This window comes from Notamacropus eugenii, chromosome 2 (assembly GCF_028372415.1).
Source record: "Notamacropus eugenii isolate mMacEug1 chromosome 2, mMacEug1.pri_v2, whole genome shotgun sequence".
NCBI classification, from domain to species: domain Eukaryota; kingdom Metazoa; phylum Chordata; class Mammalia; order Diprotodontia; family Macropodidae; genus Notamacropus; species Notamacropus eugenii.
Window position 1 is genome coordinate 442,523,389 of NC_092873.1, and position 17,684 is coordinate 442,541,072.

General features: G+C 37.5%; 1 protein-coding gene across 3 annotated transcripts in view; it reads left to right on the forward strand.

Moving 5' to 3' along the window:
* The window catches only part of ATP6V1G3 (ATPase H+ transporting V1 subunit G3), a 72,148-nt gene extending 67,502 nt beyond the window's left edge, over nucleotides 1–4,646 (forward strand). For all 3 annotated transcript variants that reach the window (XM_072648289.1, XM_072648291.1, XM_072648290.1), the window contains exon 4: nucleotides 4,433–4,646. In XM_072648289.1, the coding sequence (XP_072504390.1) occupies nucleotides 4,433–4,606 (174 nt within the window). In that variant the 3' untranslated portion in view covers nucleotides 4,607–4,646. The remainder of the gene's footprint in view (nucleotides 1–4,432) is intronic.
* The last annotated feature ends 13,038 nt before the right edge of the window (nucleotides 4,647–17,684 follow it).

A 17,684-nucleotide genomic window follows, 5' to 3' on the forward strand; every position in this document is an offset into this window, starting at 1 on the left:
CTAGTTGCCTTGTATGCGTATATGTACATACCAATATATATATATATGTATATGTATATAAATGTGTGTGTGTGTGTGTGTGTATAGGTATATGTATATATACCTAGATAGACAGAGTGCTTCAAGGTTCGCCGAAAGCTTTACATTTGTCATTTTATTTGATCTTCTTCACAACACTTTGAGGTAAGTGCTATTATTATTAGTCATCTTTTTTGTATATGAGGAAACTGAGACCAAGGAAGGTTAAATGAATTGTTGAGGGTCACATAGCTAGTAAGTGTCTGGGATTTGAACTATCATCCCAATAAACCACCTAGCTACTCCATGAAATACCACAGGAGGGAGGGATAAGGCAGGAGTTCAAAATCCACTCAAGTCATTTTGTCAGAGGTGTAGTCAACAGTGTTTTTGCCTGGAGAGAAGGCTTACTTCAGCTACAACCCCATGGGTTAGGAAGGATATCCTGGGAATTCCAAGGTTTCTATCCTGCTGAAAAGTAAAAAGGGAACAGAATTTCACATCAGTGGCTGATGGGAAAAAGTGAGTGACCACCACTAACAAAGCTAGAAAGGAGATAAAGAGGCTATAAATCTTTTCCCATCCCTACTCCCATCACTGGATGCCCCTACTATAATTACATCTTTACATTTTCTTTCCAAATGGTTCAATTTAAGTTATACTGAATGAGCTAGATTCCATTTTAGGGGAGAGAAAACTGATAACTCCACATGTTAATAAGGAATAGAAACCACAACTTTTCAGCTCAGCTTTTGTAAAATCTTCCATTTGTCCCCAAAAGAATAACAACCAAGCACACTCTTTGCAAGCATCCCGAGGGTTATTGTCCCTGAAGCTGTAACCCTTAGCCATGCAATAAAGCATATAAAATAGCCTCCTGACAGTAGTTCTGTCAAGTAGACATTTCTAATTATTGAAGTTTATGAATTTCAATATGATGGATCTGATAGCCTTGAAAATTCAGGGAATACCCCCAAATTATTTTTCCAATGTGCCTGGGGCTTGGTCAAACCCCAAACATATTTTGTTAAATCATCTCTCCCACATTTTTAAAACCTTATGAGCAACAAAGAAAACCTAATCCATATGGTTCTGATTCATTTATATTTGTCATCAAAATATTATTTTGAATAAGCTACTGGATATCTAAGGACCTATAATATCCTTTCAAAGCTGTTTTCCTTTGAACTGGGAAGTCAACTTTAGCCTGCACTATAAACAGAGCAGGAGTAGAACCTGGATAAACTCAAGCTCATTTGATTTCAAGTTTAGGACTCAGGAAGATCAAATGGGCACTGAAATTCACTAGACTGTCACAGCCCTCTGGAAGAAGCTTACAATGGTTTCCTGTCCTAAGTACCTTGTACACCTTTCCGAAATGCCCATAGAAAAGCAAGTAAAAGAAAACAAAGAAAGGGTATATACACAAAAATCAAACTGAAATATGAAACTGGCCTTCCTAAACAGATAAATTAGGACTCAATGGTTGACTTTACAGAAGAGTGTCTAATTTTACAAAATGCAGAATTCCTTTATATCAGGAGTTCTTGACAGTTGAACCCTTTGTGTAGTCTGATGAATCCTATGGATCACTTCTCAGAATAATGTTTGCTACCTTCATTAATAACTGAAGAAAAATGTCAAATTTCATTTAAAGGTTAGTGAAATAGAAATGAAATTTGTTTCTCATCTAAGTTTGTGGATCCTTGAAATCTAACAGCTGGTTTAAATGGTGAGCTCCCACACACTGTGTATTAGTTTTAATTTACAGATTATTAACTTCTTGCCAGAGATTCAGAGTAAATTCAGCATTGGGGAACTTTGAGAATAGAAATAAGAATTAAAATATCTTTAAAATGATAATGTAAATCATCCCACCCTGTCATTTATCCACATCACTGCCAAGCAGTCCTCTTAATACCTGTGCTGTAATAATAAAAAAAAAAGTTAAAATTAGATTCACACAACATTGTTAGTTTTAAAAAAAAGTGGATATGAAGTCCAATGACTTGTGTTTTAATCTTGACCCTGCACCTTACTCTCTGTGTGACCTTTAAATAGGCCATCTCACTTCCCTGAGCCTCAGTTTCCTCATCTGTAAAATAAGGAATTAGACTCAATGATCTTCTAGTTCTAAATCTATGGTTCCCAGATATCTGGTAGCTTTTTGATTGTGGAAAAGTCTCTTAATTATACAGAGCATCACCAGTTTCCTTTCCTCCAAAATGGGGGATAATAGATATCCTACGTATCTCATGGGGTTTTCATGAACAATGTGTTTTTGCAAACTACTAGAGAAAGTACTAGAGAGTTTTTGTTAAAGTACCAGAGAACTCTGAGTTTTAATTTTATAATGCATAGGTCTGAGCATGTAATTTCTCTGCTCAAAAATCTTTGGAACTCCTCATCTTTTATCAGATAAGATGCAAAGTCCTTAGTCTATCATTCAAGCTCAATACTAAGGCTTCCAGCTTTATCTGACAATTCTCCTTGGTGCACACTTGGTGCTCCAGGCAAATTGTTTCCCCCGTCTTGTCTTACCCCTTCAAACCTCCATACCTTGAAACATGCTAAATTCGATGACTATAATAGAATGCATCCCCTCCCCCATGCACCCTGTCTGCCCATATCCCATTCTTCCTCACTTCCTTGCTCAGGTACCATAGTGAGCCTTCTCTCTTTCTCCAGGTAGAAAAAACTCCTCCCTCCTTGGATCTCTCAAGCATCTAAAATTTGATCTCCCCATGCACATTATCTGTTCCTAACTTTTATTATGTTATCTGCATATATGAATCACAAACATACCCTCCTCCCCACTGGGATGGGGCAGTTAGGTGATGCAGTTGATAGAGAACTAGGTCTGGAATCTGGAATACCTGAGTGAAAATCCAGCCTGAGATATTTATCAAAGTAAGTGATAAGATGCCCAATCAAATCATTCCTTGAAAGGCCTTACAGTAGCATGAAAAAGCCTTTGAAGTAGAATGAATTACAAGAATTGTTTGTTTAGGTTGAAAAAAATTGGCCATGCCCTGGATATCTCCCACAAATTACCAAAGTTGTTGAGAAGGGATTCATTCCAGATACTGAAGTGAGTTAACATTTTAACTGAAGTCCTTGGAAAGAAGCCAAACCCAGGGAAGGAGGGACCCTAACATTAGTTTTGATAAGCTCTTCTTAGCTTGATTGACACTCCTGATTTATCCAGAAGAGAGTCATGTACGATGAGAATGGTCTTGTGGGTTTGGGAATTCCCTTCAATGGCCTAATGAGCTGCATCCACTGATTGCAGTGTCTTAATTGGGAGCTAAGGGTACAAGGAAACATTTACACATTCAAGTAGAACTTCTTAACTGGGCATCCCACAAATGGGAGGAAAAAAACTTCCAACAACTAGGACCTATGAGTTACTCCTTTGCCACATGTGATCTCTAAGCTTGAGCCCACTCTTTCCTGGACTCTCTATATATTTAGGTTATAGACTTAGGGAGGAGGATATTTTACCTCAACTGTTCTTAATGCTACATGACTAAATGAATATCAACAAATAATCTTGGGGGAAAGCACAGCAGTGGAGACTTGAGTCAATGACATAAAAGAAACTAATGAACCTTCAGGAGCACTCCTCCTAAAACCCTAAAAGGAAGATATTGCCTTGTTTTGGGACCCAAGACTCTTTGCTACAGTGGCGATTGATATAAGGCTCCTCAGCTATATGGGCTATGGGTGCAAGGGGCATTAATGGAGATTACCACTCTACCACACTTTGGAAGCTGGTTTCATGAGTTGCTGTGGGAAAGAGGGATGGGCATTTGTGACCTGGGCATTAAAAAATCCATCCAGTGAAGTTTGAAGTGACTCAGAGTGCAATATCTGAGTCAGCCACCAGGTGGCATTCAAAGCCCAAGATGTTCCTTTACATAGCCTGACCAAGCCAGGCTGCCTTTCACTGTTAATAGCTGAAAACAGTTTTTCCCTTTCTGCACATGGAGGCTTCCTGAGTTCACATCTAAAAGATAATTAATATTAATTAATATTTATTTAATTTTAAAATAGTCATGCTTTCATTATCTCAGTTCAGCCCTACCTCTTGATATATCTGACCTTAGCTAATCTGATTCTCGAACTATCACAGGGGTGATATTGAGAACTCTTCTGACTTGGCAGGGCTTGCCAGAACTTTGCTTTTTTTACATCGCCCTTGAGAATGTAGGGTCACCTCAGAATAGGACTTCAGATGCTTTACTCAGTGGGTGTCTCATACAAGTGTTTTGAGTTGTATTAAATTTCTCTAGGGGTCATTTCAAAATTTTCTGAAACATTTATAGTAAAAAATAGAAAGTCTTTGACAAGCTGGGTACATAACAGTAAATGACTCTCGGTTCAATGAGTTTCTTTCTTTTTGCCTTTGCAGATAATGGGTTCCCAAAGCAACCTCTCAGTTGAAATAGATGAACAGACAGTAGGAAAGATTCAGAACCTCACTGGTAACTACAAGGAGAGCTTGGAAAATGTGATGAAGCAACTTCTGAGCATGGTTTGTGACTTGAAACCTGAAATCCATAAGAACTACAGAGTCACCGATTAAACACTGTTCAGATTCATCAATAAACAGCACATGTATGTTATCTGGTGGCTTTGACTTGAGCATTTGTATCATGGGGGCTGTGATCATGACATTCAAATCATATGGGCGCTGACGGATTTTAGAATGACATAATTTACTCACAGGCACTGAATGAAAAGGGGCTGCTTATTACTTTTCCTCCACAGTAGTAATGACCCTGTCATTTAAAGAGGGCCAAGTCAGCCAGGCGGAGTCACTTATCCTTCCACACTTTACATAAGAAGACCAGACTGACAACTGTTTAGTGGGTCTTGGGATTTCTTTTCTCCCTTCAAAAAAATGTACTGTTTTTTGAGGGTGTTGGATTAAATCAGTATCAGTCTGTAATGGGTTTAACATATTACAATCTAAAACTGAAATACATTATTTTATTTCATATTACAGCAGGTTCCTTTGTGGAGATGGAATGAATTAACTTGGATGACAGTCAGACTAATAACTGCTAAAACTTAAAAGTGTATACAAAAAATAGTTTATAATTGCCCTTTCAACATATACATACAGAGGGAATCAGAGAGAGAGACAGATAGACACAGAGACAAACAAAAGAGAAATTGACAGAGACAGGCATCCCTCAGTCATATAGAACTCATCCTGCCACTGTCTTCAATTCCTCAACTAACACTTTTTCCCACTCTAAACTACAGTTTTAAACAAAATAGATAAATAAGAAAAATGATATTAGGGAATTGAGTGAGTTTCTTTTTGTTACTTTAATTTGTTTTCTCATTTTGGTTTCTAAGAAAAAATAAATGGCTCCCAAGGGATGTTTGAGGTCAGCAAACATTTTAGCCAATCTACAACACCAAAAACCAAGAACTGTTGCTCAGAATGCAAACCTGTAGATGCCAGAAACATTCTTGATTACCAAAGAGTGAATGCAAACCCTTTTAACATGTGCAGGGAGAGAAGAATTAGTAATGTTTATCTCCTCCTTTAAAAAATTCAGATAATGAATTTTAAAATACAAATATAAAAGACATTTGGATGAAGCACCTTTTTGGATTAACTGCCTATTAGAAGAGGAAACCCAGAGTGGTCTGTATTTTCTTAAAAAGATGCAGATATAGCTTCTTAAAGAAGAAAGAAGGATCCAGTGAAAACAACAGTGACTCTGAAGTCATAAGAACTGACATCAAATCTTGCCACTGTTACTTATTAGTTCTTCCAGTTTGGGAATATCACTTAAACTCCTTGGGCCTCAGTTTCCTCATCTGCAAAATATGGGAGTTGAATTAGATGATCTCTGAGGTTTCTCTTTATCTATGATTTTATGAGATCTACAGCATCTTAATGGAAGTGTCAGACAAATAGAAGTAATATTCTGGCAAGAGAAGTTTTTAAATGATTTTATTTCTATATTTGTACTCCTGCATCACATAGTAGGCACTTAGGGGGGAGGGGTTATTAAAGTTGCATTGTGTCATTTGCTTGGCTGCTTTGAAGTCAAGAAACATTTTAAAAATGCCTGCTGTGTATCAGGCACTGTACTAAGTGCTAAGGATAGAAAGATTTAAAAAAATGATCCCAGTGCTCAAGAGGGTCACATTCGAATAGGGAAAACAACATGAAAACAATTACGTACAAACAAGATGTACACAGATTGAACTGGAGATAATCACAGAGGGAAAGGTCTAAGTTTAGCAAGGATCAGGATATATTTCTTGCAGAATATGGAAGTCTAGCTGATACTTCCAGGAAACCAGAGAAGGTAGGAGGCAGAGATATGGATGAAAAGAATCCCAGGAATGGGCAACAGCTAGAAATCTCCTGTCTGCTTTTTCGTGTTTTGTGTGTGTGTGTGTGTGTGTGTGTGTGTGTGTGTGTGTTCATCTTTCATTGCTGAAGACCATATGATCAGAAAAATAATGACATGACTTTCACTTGACTTTGTTTTGAGTGAGGGAGGCCTGTGCGGGTCACCAACCTCACTTCTCCTCCAGAGCCATCTGAATCCAGTGACCAGATATTCATCAGGATGACTGGAGATGATCCAGGATAAGGCAATTGGGGTTAAGTGACTTGCCCAAGGTCACACAGCTAGTGAGTGTCAAGTGTCTGAGGTGAGATTTGAACTCAGTTCCTCCTGACTCCTGCACTGGTGCTCTATCTACGACACCACCTAGCTGCCCCCTCCGTATTATGAACCAAATGACTGGTGTAAGTTGTATACATAGGAAAGTCCTCCACAGAAACATGTTGAAAAGTCCTCCACAGGTTCATGTTGGGAGTGAGAAAACTTGACTCTTCCTTACAAAGGAGTAACACAGAACAGATTTGTCCCTCCTCCACATAATTGGACTGGAATGGGAGAAACAGGTTCATAATTAATATTTCAATAGCGTATTCTCACTGATGGAGGTGTTCCAGTGGCAGAGATGACAAGCTAACCATACCTCATCTTGTCCCTACTCATCCATTACCCCCCCATAAATTTTCCACAGGCCTCCACCCTAAGTGCTAAGGCTTTCCTCTAGATGTCTTGTGGGTATCATTGTAATATGTGGTCTGTGAATCTGTTACCCTTGCTTTTACAACATGACCCACCCACATCTTTTTCCTGTTAGGCATCACCTTGATAATTTTTGGCTATTTTATGCATGTAATTCACCATTGGACATATGCTTCATCTCTCCATTGCTCTTTGGATGACCCACAATTCCAGTTTCTCTGAGTTTGTGGTATTCTGTGATTCATAGCATGTAGCATAATTATTTGAGCACTGGTTAGAACATGGAATTTTCCTGCTTGATAACCCCAAGTTGTACCCTATTTTTTTCCTAGGATCAATTACAAACTCCTGTTGGACATTTTCAGCTCTTCACACCCTGGTTCCAGTCAATCTTTCCAGGCTTATTGTATGTATTATCCCCATTCTTACACTGTAGTCCAGCTAAACTGGTCTTTCCCTTATTCAAATTTAACCTTTCATGTCTCATCTCTGTATCTTCCCACAGGCTGTGCCTCTTATCTGAAATCACTCCCTCCTTTCCTCATTATTAGAATCCCTAATTTCCTTCAAAACTCAGTTTAGATATTACCTCCTATATGAACATCTTTTCTGATTCTCCCAATCACCAGGGTCTTCCCAAACCCCCAGTTCCAAATTACCACGCATTTCCTTTGTCTACATGTCATACACACTTATGTGTGCACATGTTGTTTTGTAAAGAGAATGTGAGTTCTTGGAATGCAGAGACCAGCTTTTTCTGTCTTTGTATTCCTAGTATTTAACACAGAGCCTGGTACATAGAGTGTTTAATAAATGCTTTTTTGATAGATTAATTAATTGATAAATAACATCTAAAATCATCTTAAAAGACAATAACAAGGGACACTTTTAAAAGTTTTACTAATTAGAAAATTAGTGTTAAAATCAAAAACCTTTATTTTGGCCCTAAGGATTCAGAAGAAAAGTTTTGTATTTATCCTTATTAAATTTCAGCTGCTATTTGGACAAATGTTCTAGTCTTTCAAAATCTTTCTGCATCTTAGTTCTGTCATCTAGTTTGTTAACTATCCCTCCCAGATTTATGTCTCTTATGAATCTTATAAGCATGGCTAACTATATATATATACATATATGTGTGTGTATGTATATATATACATGTATGTGTGTATGTATGTATTTGTGTGTATGTATGTATTTATGTATATATATGTATATCCCCAAATTAGTAAGATGTAAAATGTAAGGCCAAGCCCATATCTCTACTGGAATTCCACTGGAGACCTCCTTCCTTGAACCACTAATAAGCACTTTTAGAGTTCAGTCATTCTGTCAACATGTTGCAGTGTACAAATTGCTGACTCAGAGTCAGAAATACCTGGGTTCAAATCCTGCCTTAGACACTTACTAACTGTATGACCCTGAAAAAGGTACTTAACCTCCCTTGGCTTCAATTTCCTCATCTGTAAAATGAATGGGCTTTCATAAATTCTGGAAGGTTGGTGTCAAGATATTTGTTGAGAAGTTCAGGGGTGTTTTTTTTTCTGTTCTGAACCACAGCACCTGGGACATAGCATAATGTTTGTCCACAACAACTTTAAGATTTTATAAGGCAAAATTTTATAACTGTTTAGATTTTATAAGCCAAAATGCCATAAAAGCTTTTAAAAGAACCACAGTCCTCCTAAGGTCAGGGATCTTCTAAAAGGCAGTTGGCAAAGAACTTTGTGGTGGATAATTCATTTGAATTTGAAAAATAGTAGATGGAGCCTAACAAACACAAGAGTTGGGACGATGAAAAAGAGTAGGGGGTCAAACAAAGGCATCAAGCTAACTTTATAATGAGCATGATGAAGAACAGCCAAGAACTAGAGAAAATTCAAGTTATCCATGAAGTCAAAACATTCACCTGATCCAGACACCAAGTGCAGGCAAAGGAAAACACTAGAAGAGGAAATGATGCTTATTTACAAGAGATTGCCAACATGTAAGGTTCTTCCTAGATCTTAAAATGTTCCACAACCATTACTATGTATCTCTCTCAAAAATACCTTGTAGAGTGGAAATTCTACTCCATCACTGATTTTTTACATTAGTTCAATCAAACAAGCACTAGCGAAAAATACATCTCTTCCCCAATGTTAGCTATAAACCATCAAATGTTATGGATGTTAGATTGTGCGTTTCAAGGTTAAAGCTTCTCTAATAAATGCTGTTTTGTAAATGATGAAAGTTCTACTTGTAATTGCAGAAGTACATAGCAAGACAAATGCTGTGTCATTCAGATAATGGCTTCAGGCATTTATCTAATACAATAATGGCACTGGGTTTTAAGGTCATTGATATGAAAAATAAAGTATTTCCTTTGAATACCCCCTCTTTATTGTTATGGGAATGCAATACAATTGTATGTTTACTGAATTGCCAGCTTGTACAGTAATTGGTTATGAATTATGTTCTGTACTTAATATGGGTTAAAGTTTTCTTGTTTTTGTTTTTGTATTCTTTGGTAGAATAGTTGGTGATAGAATATTTCATCTTATATGAAACAAAAAAAAAAATAAAAGGACTGAACTGAATGGTCTCCAAAATCCCTTCCGGATCTAAAGCTATGATTCAGTGAGTCTAAATAGTTGCACTAACTCATGTGTCTCTACCTTTGTAAAAGAAGATTATAATAGATTTTATCCAATGCTTTGCTATTATCTAGGTGAAATGTTATCTGCAGCATCCTTCTGTACTATCATTTTAGTAACATTGTCAAAAAAGAAAGTAAGGTTAATGTAACCTAACTTGTTCTTGGAGAGGACATACAAGTTCTTTGTGATCATCACAACCTCCCTTTCAATATTTTACTTTGTCAAATTGCCAGCAATAAAAGTCAAGCTCATTGGTCTCTTTATAGATTTAGTTCTTCATTCTCCTTTGAAAATCAAATACCATTTGCACCTTCTTCAGTCTTGTAGTAATGTTCCAAATATCCAACATCTTTCTAAGATCACTTATAATATAATGGCTCAATTCTTTTAGTAAAGGAAACTCACCAAAGTCAACTTAGCTCTCTTATAATTGCCCAACTCATCTCAGGTTTCAGCTCCTCATTAGCCATATTTTACCTGTCTTTTCCAATCCAAAGATCATTCTCCTGAGCTAAAAATATAGGAGCAAAATAGCTATTGAGTAACTCTATCTTTCCTCTGTCATCAGTGGTCATTTTCCTATCCACTCCAAGCCACAATCCTATGCCTTCTTTAAGTCTACACTGGCGACCCTTAAAATCGACATTGAACCATTAATGAATATTCTTTGGGTCCAGTCATTCAACCACTTCTGAATGCAACTAGTTAAACTAATCATCATCGTCATCACCTTTCCACAAGAATAGAATAAAAGAGTTGTTTTCATATTTTGCACAGGTTTTTAAAAAAATATCTAAATTGATTGGTGGTTTCCCTGTGCATCAGTCATTTTATTGCAACCTCAGCATGTAGCATAATGCTTGGCACTTAGCAAATGTCCTGTCTACCTGCCTACTTACCTGTTTGTCTGTCTATAACTTTGTCTTTACACTTTTCGTCTTGGGCCCTCCATTCCATGGCAGCAGAAGTGATAGAAACACCACTGATTGCCCTGAGGTGTTCGTCTTCTTGTCATAACCTTAGAATTCCTAACAATGCTTTCTAGCTTCCTTCTGACAGTATTTTTATCATGAGTAATGGACACCAAGTTTGATAGGGCTTGAGAGACTCTGTTACATCCCAGACACATATACCAAGAAATAATGTACCTCTCTATTGTTTGTGTCAAGCTGACCATTGGTTGTCTCAATAAGAAATTTCAAATCCCCACTCTTTATCTCTTCTTCTGCTCAGTCTTAGCTGCCTTCTCTTTGGCTGATATGTCCTTTTTCCTTAGAGCATGAAAATATTTTCCGTTTAAAAAGATCTAGCTCTATCCTCTTTGGGAAGAGTCTTTAATCTATTGCATACCCCCAAAGGCTCAGTGATCCTTCTTTCCCCTTCCTCTGTATTTCCCATTCATCTACTCTCTAACTTACTCAGATACTTTCAAGTTCTGCTCTGCCTCTGAAATATTTCTTCTTTCTTTTCTTTGAAAGACTTTTCCCATTATTTTGAGACACTTTATTTTTCTTGATAACATAAAGAACAGAGAAAAATTCCTCCAGACCTTAGATTCCTCTATCATAGGGAACAACTCAGAATTTGTTCCTACTTAGGTGATGTGTGACACTAGCAGAAACACAGCATGCTGATTTCAGGCTACTCTGAAGTTCACCTTTCCCCCCAGAACTGCTGGAGGTGAGTCCTTGTGTTCTCTGTCCTTTTTTTTTTTTTTTTGGTAGCTCTTATGGTTAGCTCATATGCCTAACTACCATTTGTGATTGCTTACTTGTAAACTCTTAAGGGGTGAGATTTGGGGTACGGGAAAGAGTTCTCAATTTTCAATTAACTTTTATAATAGGTTTCTGACTGTTCTTGATTCCTTCCTACCTTTTCTCAGAATGGTTGTCTAGTTTCTTTCGTCCATCTTTAGCCTACAATTAGAAGATTTCTACAAAAACCCTAAGAGAAACAGAAGTGCCCCCCCCCACAATTGTCTGAGGAGTCTTAGACAGAAATCCAACTATTAATAACTTCTCACTTTCTTTTCTGTCTTTCTGCTGATCAGAGCTTAAAGACTTTCTTCTTCCATCATTCCTCTTCACTGTCTCACCCTTTCATGTCCATCTTAGCTATGAATTAGAGAATGAAATTTCATTCAACACTGTCTACTTAGGTATTATAGGTATTATATAATTCAGTTCCTCAATTCTTTCCCTTCCAAAATTCCTATATTCACTTGGAAGATGGAATGAAAATCCCTCCTGTGTCCTCTCCCGCATACTACAAACTCTATTAGTTTCTTATCCAGAATTCTAGAATTTCTACAGAAACTTTTCAGTTTCTTCCACCATCCTTCCCTGCCCCCTACAAAATATTGGGAAGCATATGAGTCAATAGAAATAGGGACTGATCAACAAGTTTCACAGGTTCTCTGCCACATCTTATATACATACCTCAATATGGAAAGCATCATAGAAAAATCATACTTTCAAAAGTTTTCATGGGGAAAGAATTCTGCTATGAATTCTAGTTTCAGTACTATGTTTTTACCAGTTGTGTAATGGGACAAGTTAGTTTAACCTCTTTTGATCCCAATTTCTTCATTTGTAAAATGAGGGAATTTGTTATTGTTTCTGAGTCATTTCAGCCATGGCCAATGCTTCATGAACCTATTTGGGGTTTTCTTGGCAAAGATACTGGAGTGGTTTGCCATTTCCTTCTCTAGCTCATTTTATAGATGAGGAAACTGAGGTCAACAAAGTTAAACAACTTACCCAGGGGCACATAGTTAGTAACTATCTGAGGCCACAGCTGAACCCAGGTCACCCTGACTCTAAACCCAATACTCTAGCCACTGCAGCACCTTAGGGTAGATAGTGATGAAGGAAATGAGAGATTCAAATGAAGGACTCTAGGATCATAGCTTCAAAAGAACCTTAGACCTCACCTAGTTTCTCATTTTACAGAGCAAGAAGGTCAGGTCCAGAAGGTTAAGTGACTTATCCACAGTCACATGTAGTCAGTAGCAGAGTCAAGATTTAAACCTAGTCTTCAGATTCCAAATCCAATGATCTTCCTATCAACAACTTTATAGTACTATTTAGATTAAACTACAATTGGTGAGATTGAACCTATAATTCCTGGCTTAATATGCTAGTGACTTTAATTAAGGCAACAAGATACATTCAGCAATTCACATTGTCTCCTACTTCAGTGAAGAGATGAGGGCTTTCTGATAAAAACTCTCTTAGCTCTTCCCCCCTCACTTTCCCCCCCTCATAATTCAGTAACAATTTCTTCCTTCCTTACAGAGAAAAAAAAGTATTCATACTTTTCATTAAAGTTAATCCATTTACCAGCACCCTCAGTCACGTTCCATTTCACCTGTTGTAGGCAATCCAATAGTTATTTTCTCTCTGTTGTGCACTTTCAATTTCTCCTTTCCCAGTGATTCCTTCCCATCTAACTGCAAAAATGATCCTCTATCCCCAATCCTAGGAAAGACTTCCTTTGACCTTTCTACCCTGATAACTGGATGTCATGGAGGAGCCCCCAAGTATCAAGTCATACAAGTCAAATGCCTGTTAAACTCAAATTGCATAGGGCAATGCTCCCTCTTCTGGAAATACATGAATATTATAATGCGTTAGAGTGGCTTACTATAAGAGTGCTAGACTTGGAGAGAAAGAAGATCTGGGATTAAGTCTCAATTGCGCCGTATTATTTGTTGTAACTACCCTCATTGGACAAATAACTTCATCCCTAGGAACCTCACTTTCCTCATTTGTGAAAAGAAGACAATAATTTTTGCACTTCCTGCATCACAGGACTGTATAAGAATCAAGAAATACTACATAAATAACAGCTTATTATTATTGACAATAATAAACAGTTTACAACATGGTGTAGTAGAGGACTTGACTTAGAGTCAGGAAGACCTGTATTAGTCCTGCCTTAGACACTTAGTAGCTGCATGACTTTAGTCAAGTCACTTAATTTCTCTTAACCTCAAGCACATTATCTGTAAAATGGAAATAATGGTTAACACTTACTTTACAAGACTGTTGGGAGGATAAAAGATAATGTATATAAAGTGTTTTGAAAAAAATTAATGGGCCTATATTAATATTAATACTTATATTGATCTAGAGTGTGTTATATACCTTTAGTAAAATGCAACTGCCTTAAAGCCAATGGCTATTTCTCATTTTGTTTTATATGGGCAGAGATTAGCAAAGTCCTTTGCATATATCAGGTACATGTTAGACACTTATTGGACTGGATGATCCATGTGCTTCTACACATGGGAACTGCTATTATTACTAGCATTCTTTATCAAAAGGGAGAATTATAGTATATAGATGAGAATATTCTAATGGGTATAGCCCAAGATGAGAAATTACATTTAATTCAAACCCATGAGAATTTCAGACAGGATAAAAAGAGAAAGAAAAAAATGGGAATAAATATGACAAAAGGAATAAAAAGTAAGAGACAGTTGGACAGAGACAGACACAAAAAAAGAGGGACATAAAAAGGGATACAAAGATAGAAAGACAAGAGAAAGAGAGATAAACAGAGACAGAGAAACAGATGGAGAGACATACAAAGAGAAAGAAGGAAAGAGAGAGGGACAGAGGAAGATAAAAAGAGATACAGAGAATGACAGAGAGATGGAAAGAAAGAGAGTGGGGGAGGGGGAGAGCACAGTTAGGAAAGGAGAGCGAACCTGACTCTAGCTGAGCTGCAAATCTCATGATGACAGAATTTACTTTGAGTTTGGTGGGCCTGACAATGTGTGAAATGATTTTGTACAGCTAGGTCCTGTCACAATTTCCCTAATTTGAGCCCAGCCCTACAAAGAATTGTGCAAGTTACCATGGAAGCTAGGCCTATGACACAGGCCTCTTGCCATACATAGGGTATAAAACCCCAAAACTGGGCTTTCCTTAATGCCCACACCCCCACAGACACAGACACACAGAAGTATCAACCTTTACATCAGGTAGGATATTACATAAAGAACACATAGTCTCAATGGTTGGAGTTCAATGAGGCTTCTCTATAGGACAAAAGGGACATGAGCAAGACATAGGACAAAGGAAGGTTTAACCTCCAAGGAGAAAACTTTGTTTTTAAAGCAAGAAACGAAAAATAAAAGTTCTCATGTAAAACATCAGATCAGCTTTTAAACATATGTATTGAATGTCTAATAAAAGACAATCAAAGGACTGGATGAATAGTGTTCTATGATCTAGTTTTTCATGCTTAAAGGGATAGATTTCAGGCAATTACAGCATGGGAAACCAAATGAGACTCATCTTTGCACCTTTAAAGGAAGACCTTTGACATTTTAGAAAATTAAGTCATTTCCCCTTCCTGGTCCTTTCCTCTTTCAGAATGACTCACAGGCACTGATAGACACAGTTCTAGCTTCATGTCACAAGTAAGATGATGGCTTTATCCTCTGCATACCAAACTAACCCTCAAACTAGAACCTTTCAACCCATGACAGTTCATTAAGGTTCTGATGCATTGGAGGGAATGGAAATAGAGTAAGAAGGGGAAGCTTTCTATTTAGCTTTTCATTCCACAAACAGATAGGGGATGGCTAATCTGTGAATAGTGGAGTGCTAAGTGCCTAGGGAAGATACTGGCTTTTTGCCCCAGATAGGAACATACAACAACACCCTACCTCTGTTGGATCCAAGTGAGCTAAGCCACTTACCTTCTCCCTCTAAGGGAACCTCTAGTTCTGGACTTACGTGGGAAGCCCCATTCAGTCCTAGAGGAACTTGACCCCTAAAGAGAAGGATCAGTCTTTTAATGTCTCATAATCTTTGACTCTTTATTTGCATTCCCCAAATCTTGGAGAGAATCACTTAAGGCTTAGGTCTGACTCATGTCTAGCCCCGAAAAGTAACAAAAAAATATACAATATACAAGAAAATTAAGTATAGGACAGCTGGGTTTTTTTTTTCTGCTGCAAAAGAAATGCTTACAAAGACAGAAGATTCCCAAGTGCACATTGACAAAGATTTAGCTGTGTAGCAACAACTCATAATTAATATGGTTTCCTAGAAGGCTGATACTTAAAACATCAAAACATGAAACATTTTGGTTGATTGCTGGACATTTCACCTTTGACTCACGGTTGCATTGTCAGAATAACTCCCTCAAGGTAAACATGTACTGCTAATTTAGGCAGAAATTGGGTTCCCTCTCCTAACAGTGGCCATCTTCTCCATAAAGCACCATAACAGTTGCAAGGGATTCCTCCTAAAATGCAACCAGCACTTACTGAAGAGGCCAGGAATTCTCACATTCCAGAAGTAAATACTCCCCAAAAGTATCTCTTCCAATTGGTCATCTATCATCCGAGAAAGAAACACAAAGAAGGGAGGTAGCAGAGGCCATTTCCCTAGGTTAAAACTTGCCAAGGTATCCAAAGCTATCGTAACTGCTTTGGGAGGGAAGAATATCCCTCCCTTACCCTTTGCAGGAAGTTCAAGAGAAAGAGAGTCACATACCACATATTACATAGAAAGAAGGAAAAGAGAGAAACAGCAGTTGGAGTCATTTCTTTGAATATCACAGAGAGGGTGGCTCTTCCTCTCATCTGATGAAGTCCCAATCCCCTGCTGCCATCATAGGGGTCAATGAATTATTGTTCAGTCCCAAAGAACCAATTCCTTTATCACTGAACCCCATGTGAAACCTTCCAAGAGTGACTTATATTACAACAGAACAAGGAGAAGGGATTAAGTTGATGACACCCATTGCCATATATGAAGTTAGAAAGAAGCATGTGACTGTCAAATTGAGCAGTATTGGTCAAGAGGCTATAAGAATTGAGAGAAAATAGTGTGGAAGAAACTAGGCATAGACCAATGCCTGACACCATATACCAGAATAAAGTTCAAATGGCACACAATCTAGGTATAAAGGCTAATACTACAAACAAATTAGGGGAGCAAAGAGTAGTTTATTTGTCAGATTTGTGGAGAATGAAGGAATTTATGACCAAACGAGATCAAAAACATTATGAAATGCAAAATGGATAATTTTGGTTACACTAAATTGAAAACTTTTTGCACAAAGTCAATGCAAACAATATTAGGAGAGAAGCAGAAAGGTGGGAAAGAATTTTTATAACTAGTATCTGATAAAGGCCTCATTTCTAAAGTGTATAGAGAACTGAGTCAAATTTATAAGAATACAAGCCATTTCCCAATTGATGAATGATCAAAGGATATAAACAGGCAGTTTTCAGAGGAAGAAATTAAAGCTATCTACAGTCATATGAAAAAATGCTCTAAATCACTATTGATTAGAGAGATTCAAATCAAAACAACTTTGAGGTACCAAATCACACCTATCAGATTGACTAACAAGACAAAACAGGAAAATGATAAATTTTAGAGAATATGGAGGAGAGTTGGAACACTAATTCATTGTTAGTGGAGCTGTGAGCTGATCCAAACATTCTGGAGAACAGTTTGGAACTACGTCCAAAGGCCTATAAAAATGCATACCCTTTGAGTCAGCAATACTGCTTCTACGGCTGTATGCCAAAGAGATCATAAAAATGGGAAAAGGACCCACATGCACAAAAATCTTTATAGCAACTCTCTTTGTGGTGGCCAAGAACTGCACATCAAGGGGATGTCCATCACTTGGGGAATGGCTGAACAAGTTACGATATATGAATGTAATGGAATACACTGATGTGCTATAAGAAATGATGAACAGAAAAACCTGGAAAGACATATACAAGCACTGATGCAGAGTGAAGTGAGCAGAACCAGGAGAACATTATGCACAGTAACAACCACAGTGCAAGAGGACTGAGTTTGATAGACCTAGCTCTTCTCAGCAATGCAAGGACCTAAAATATTTCCAAAGGACTCATGATGCAAAATGCCATCCACATCCAGAGAGAGAACTATGGAGCTGGAATGCAGAA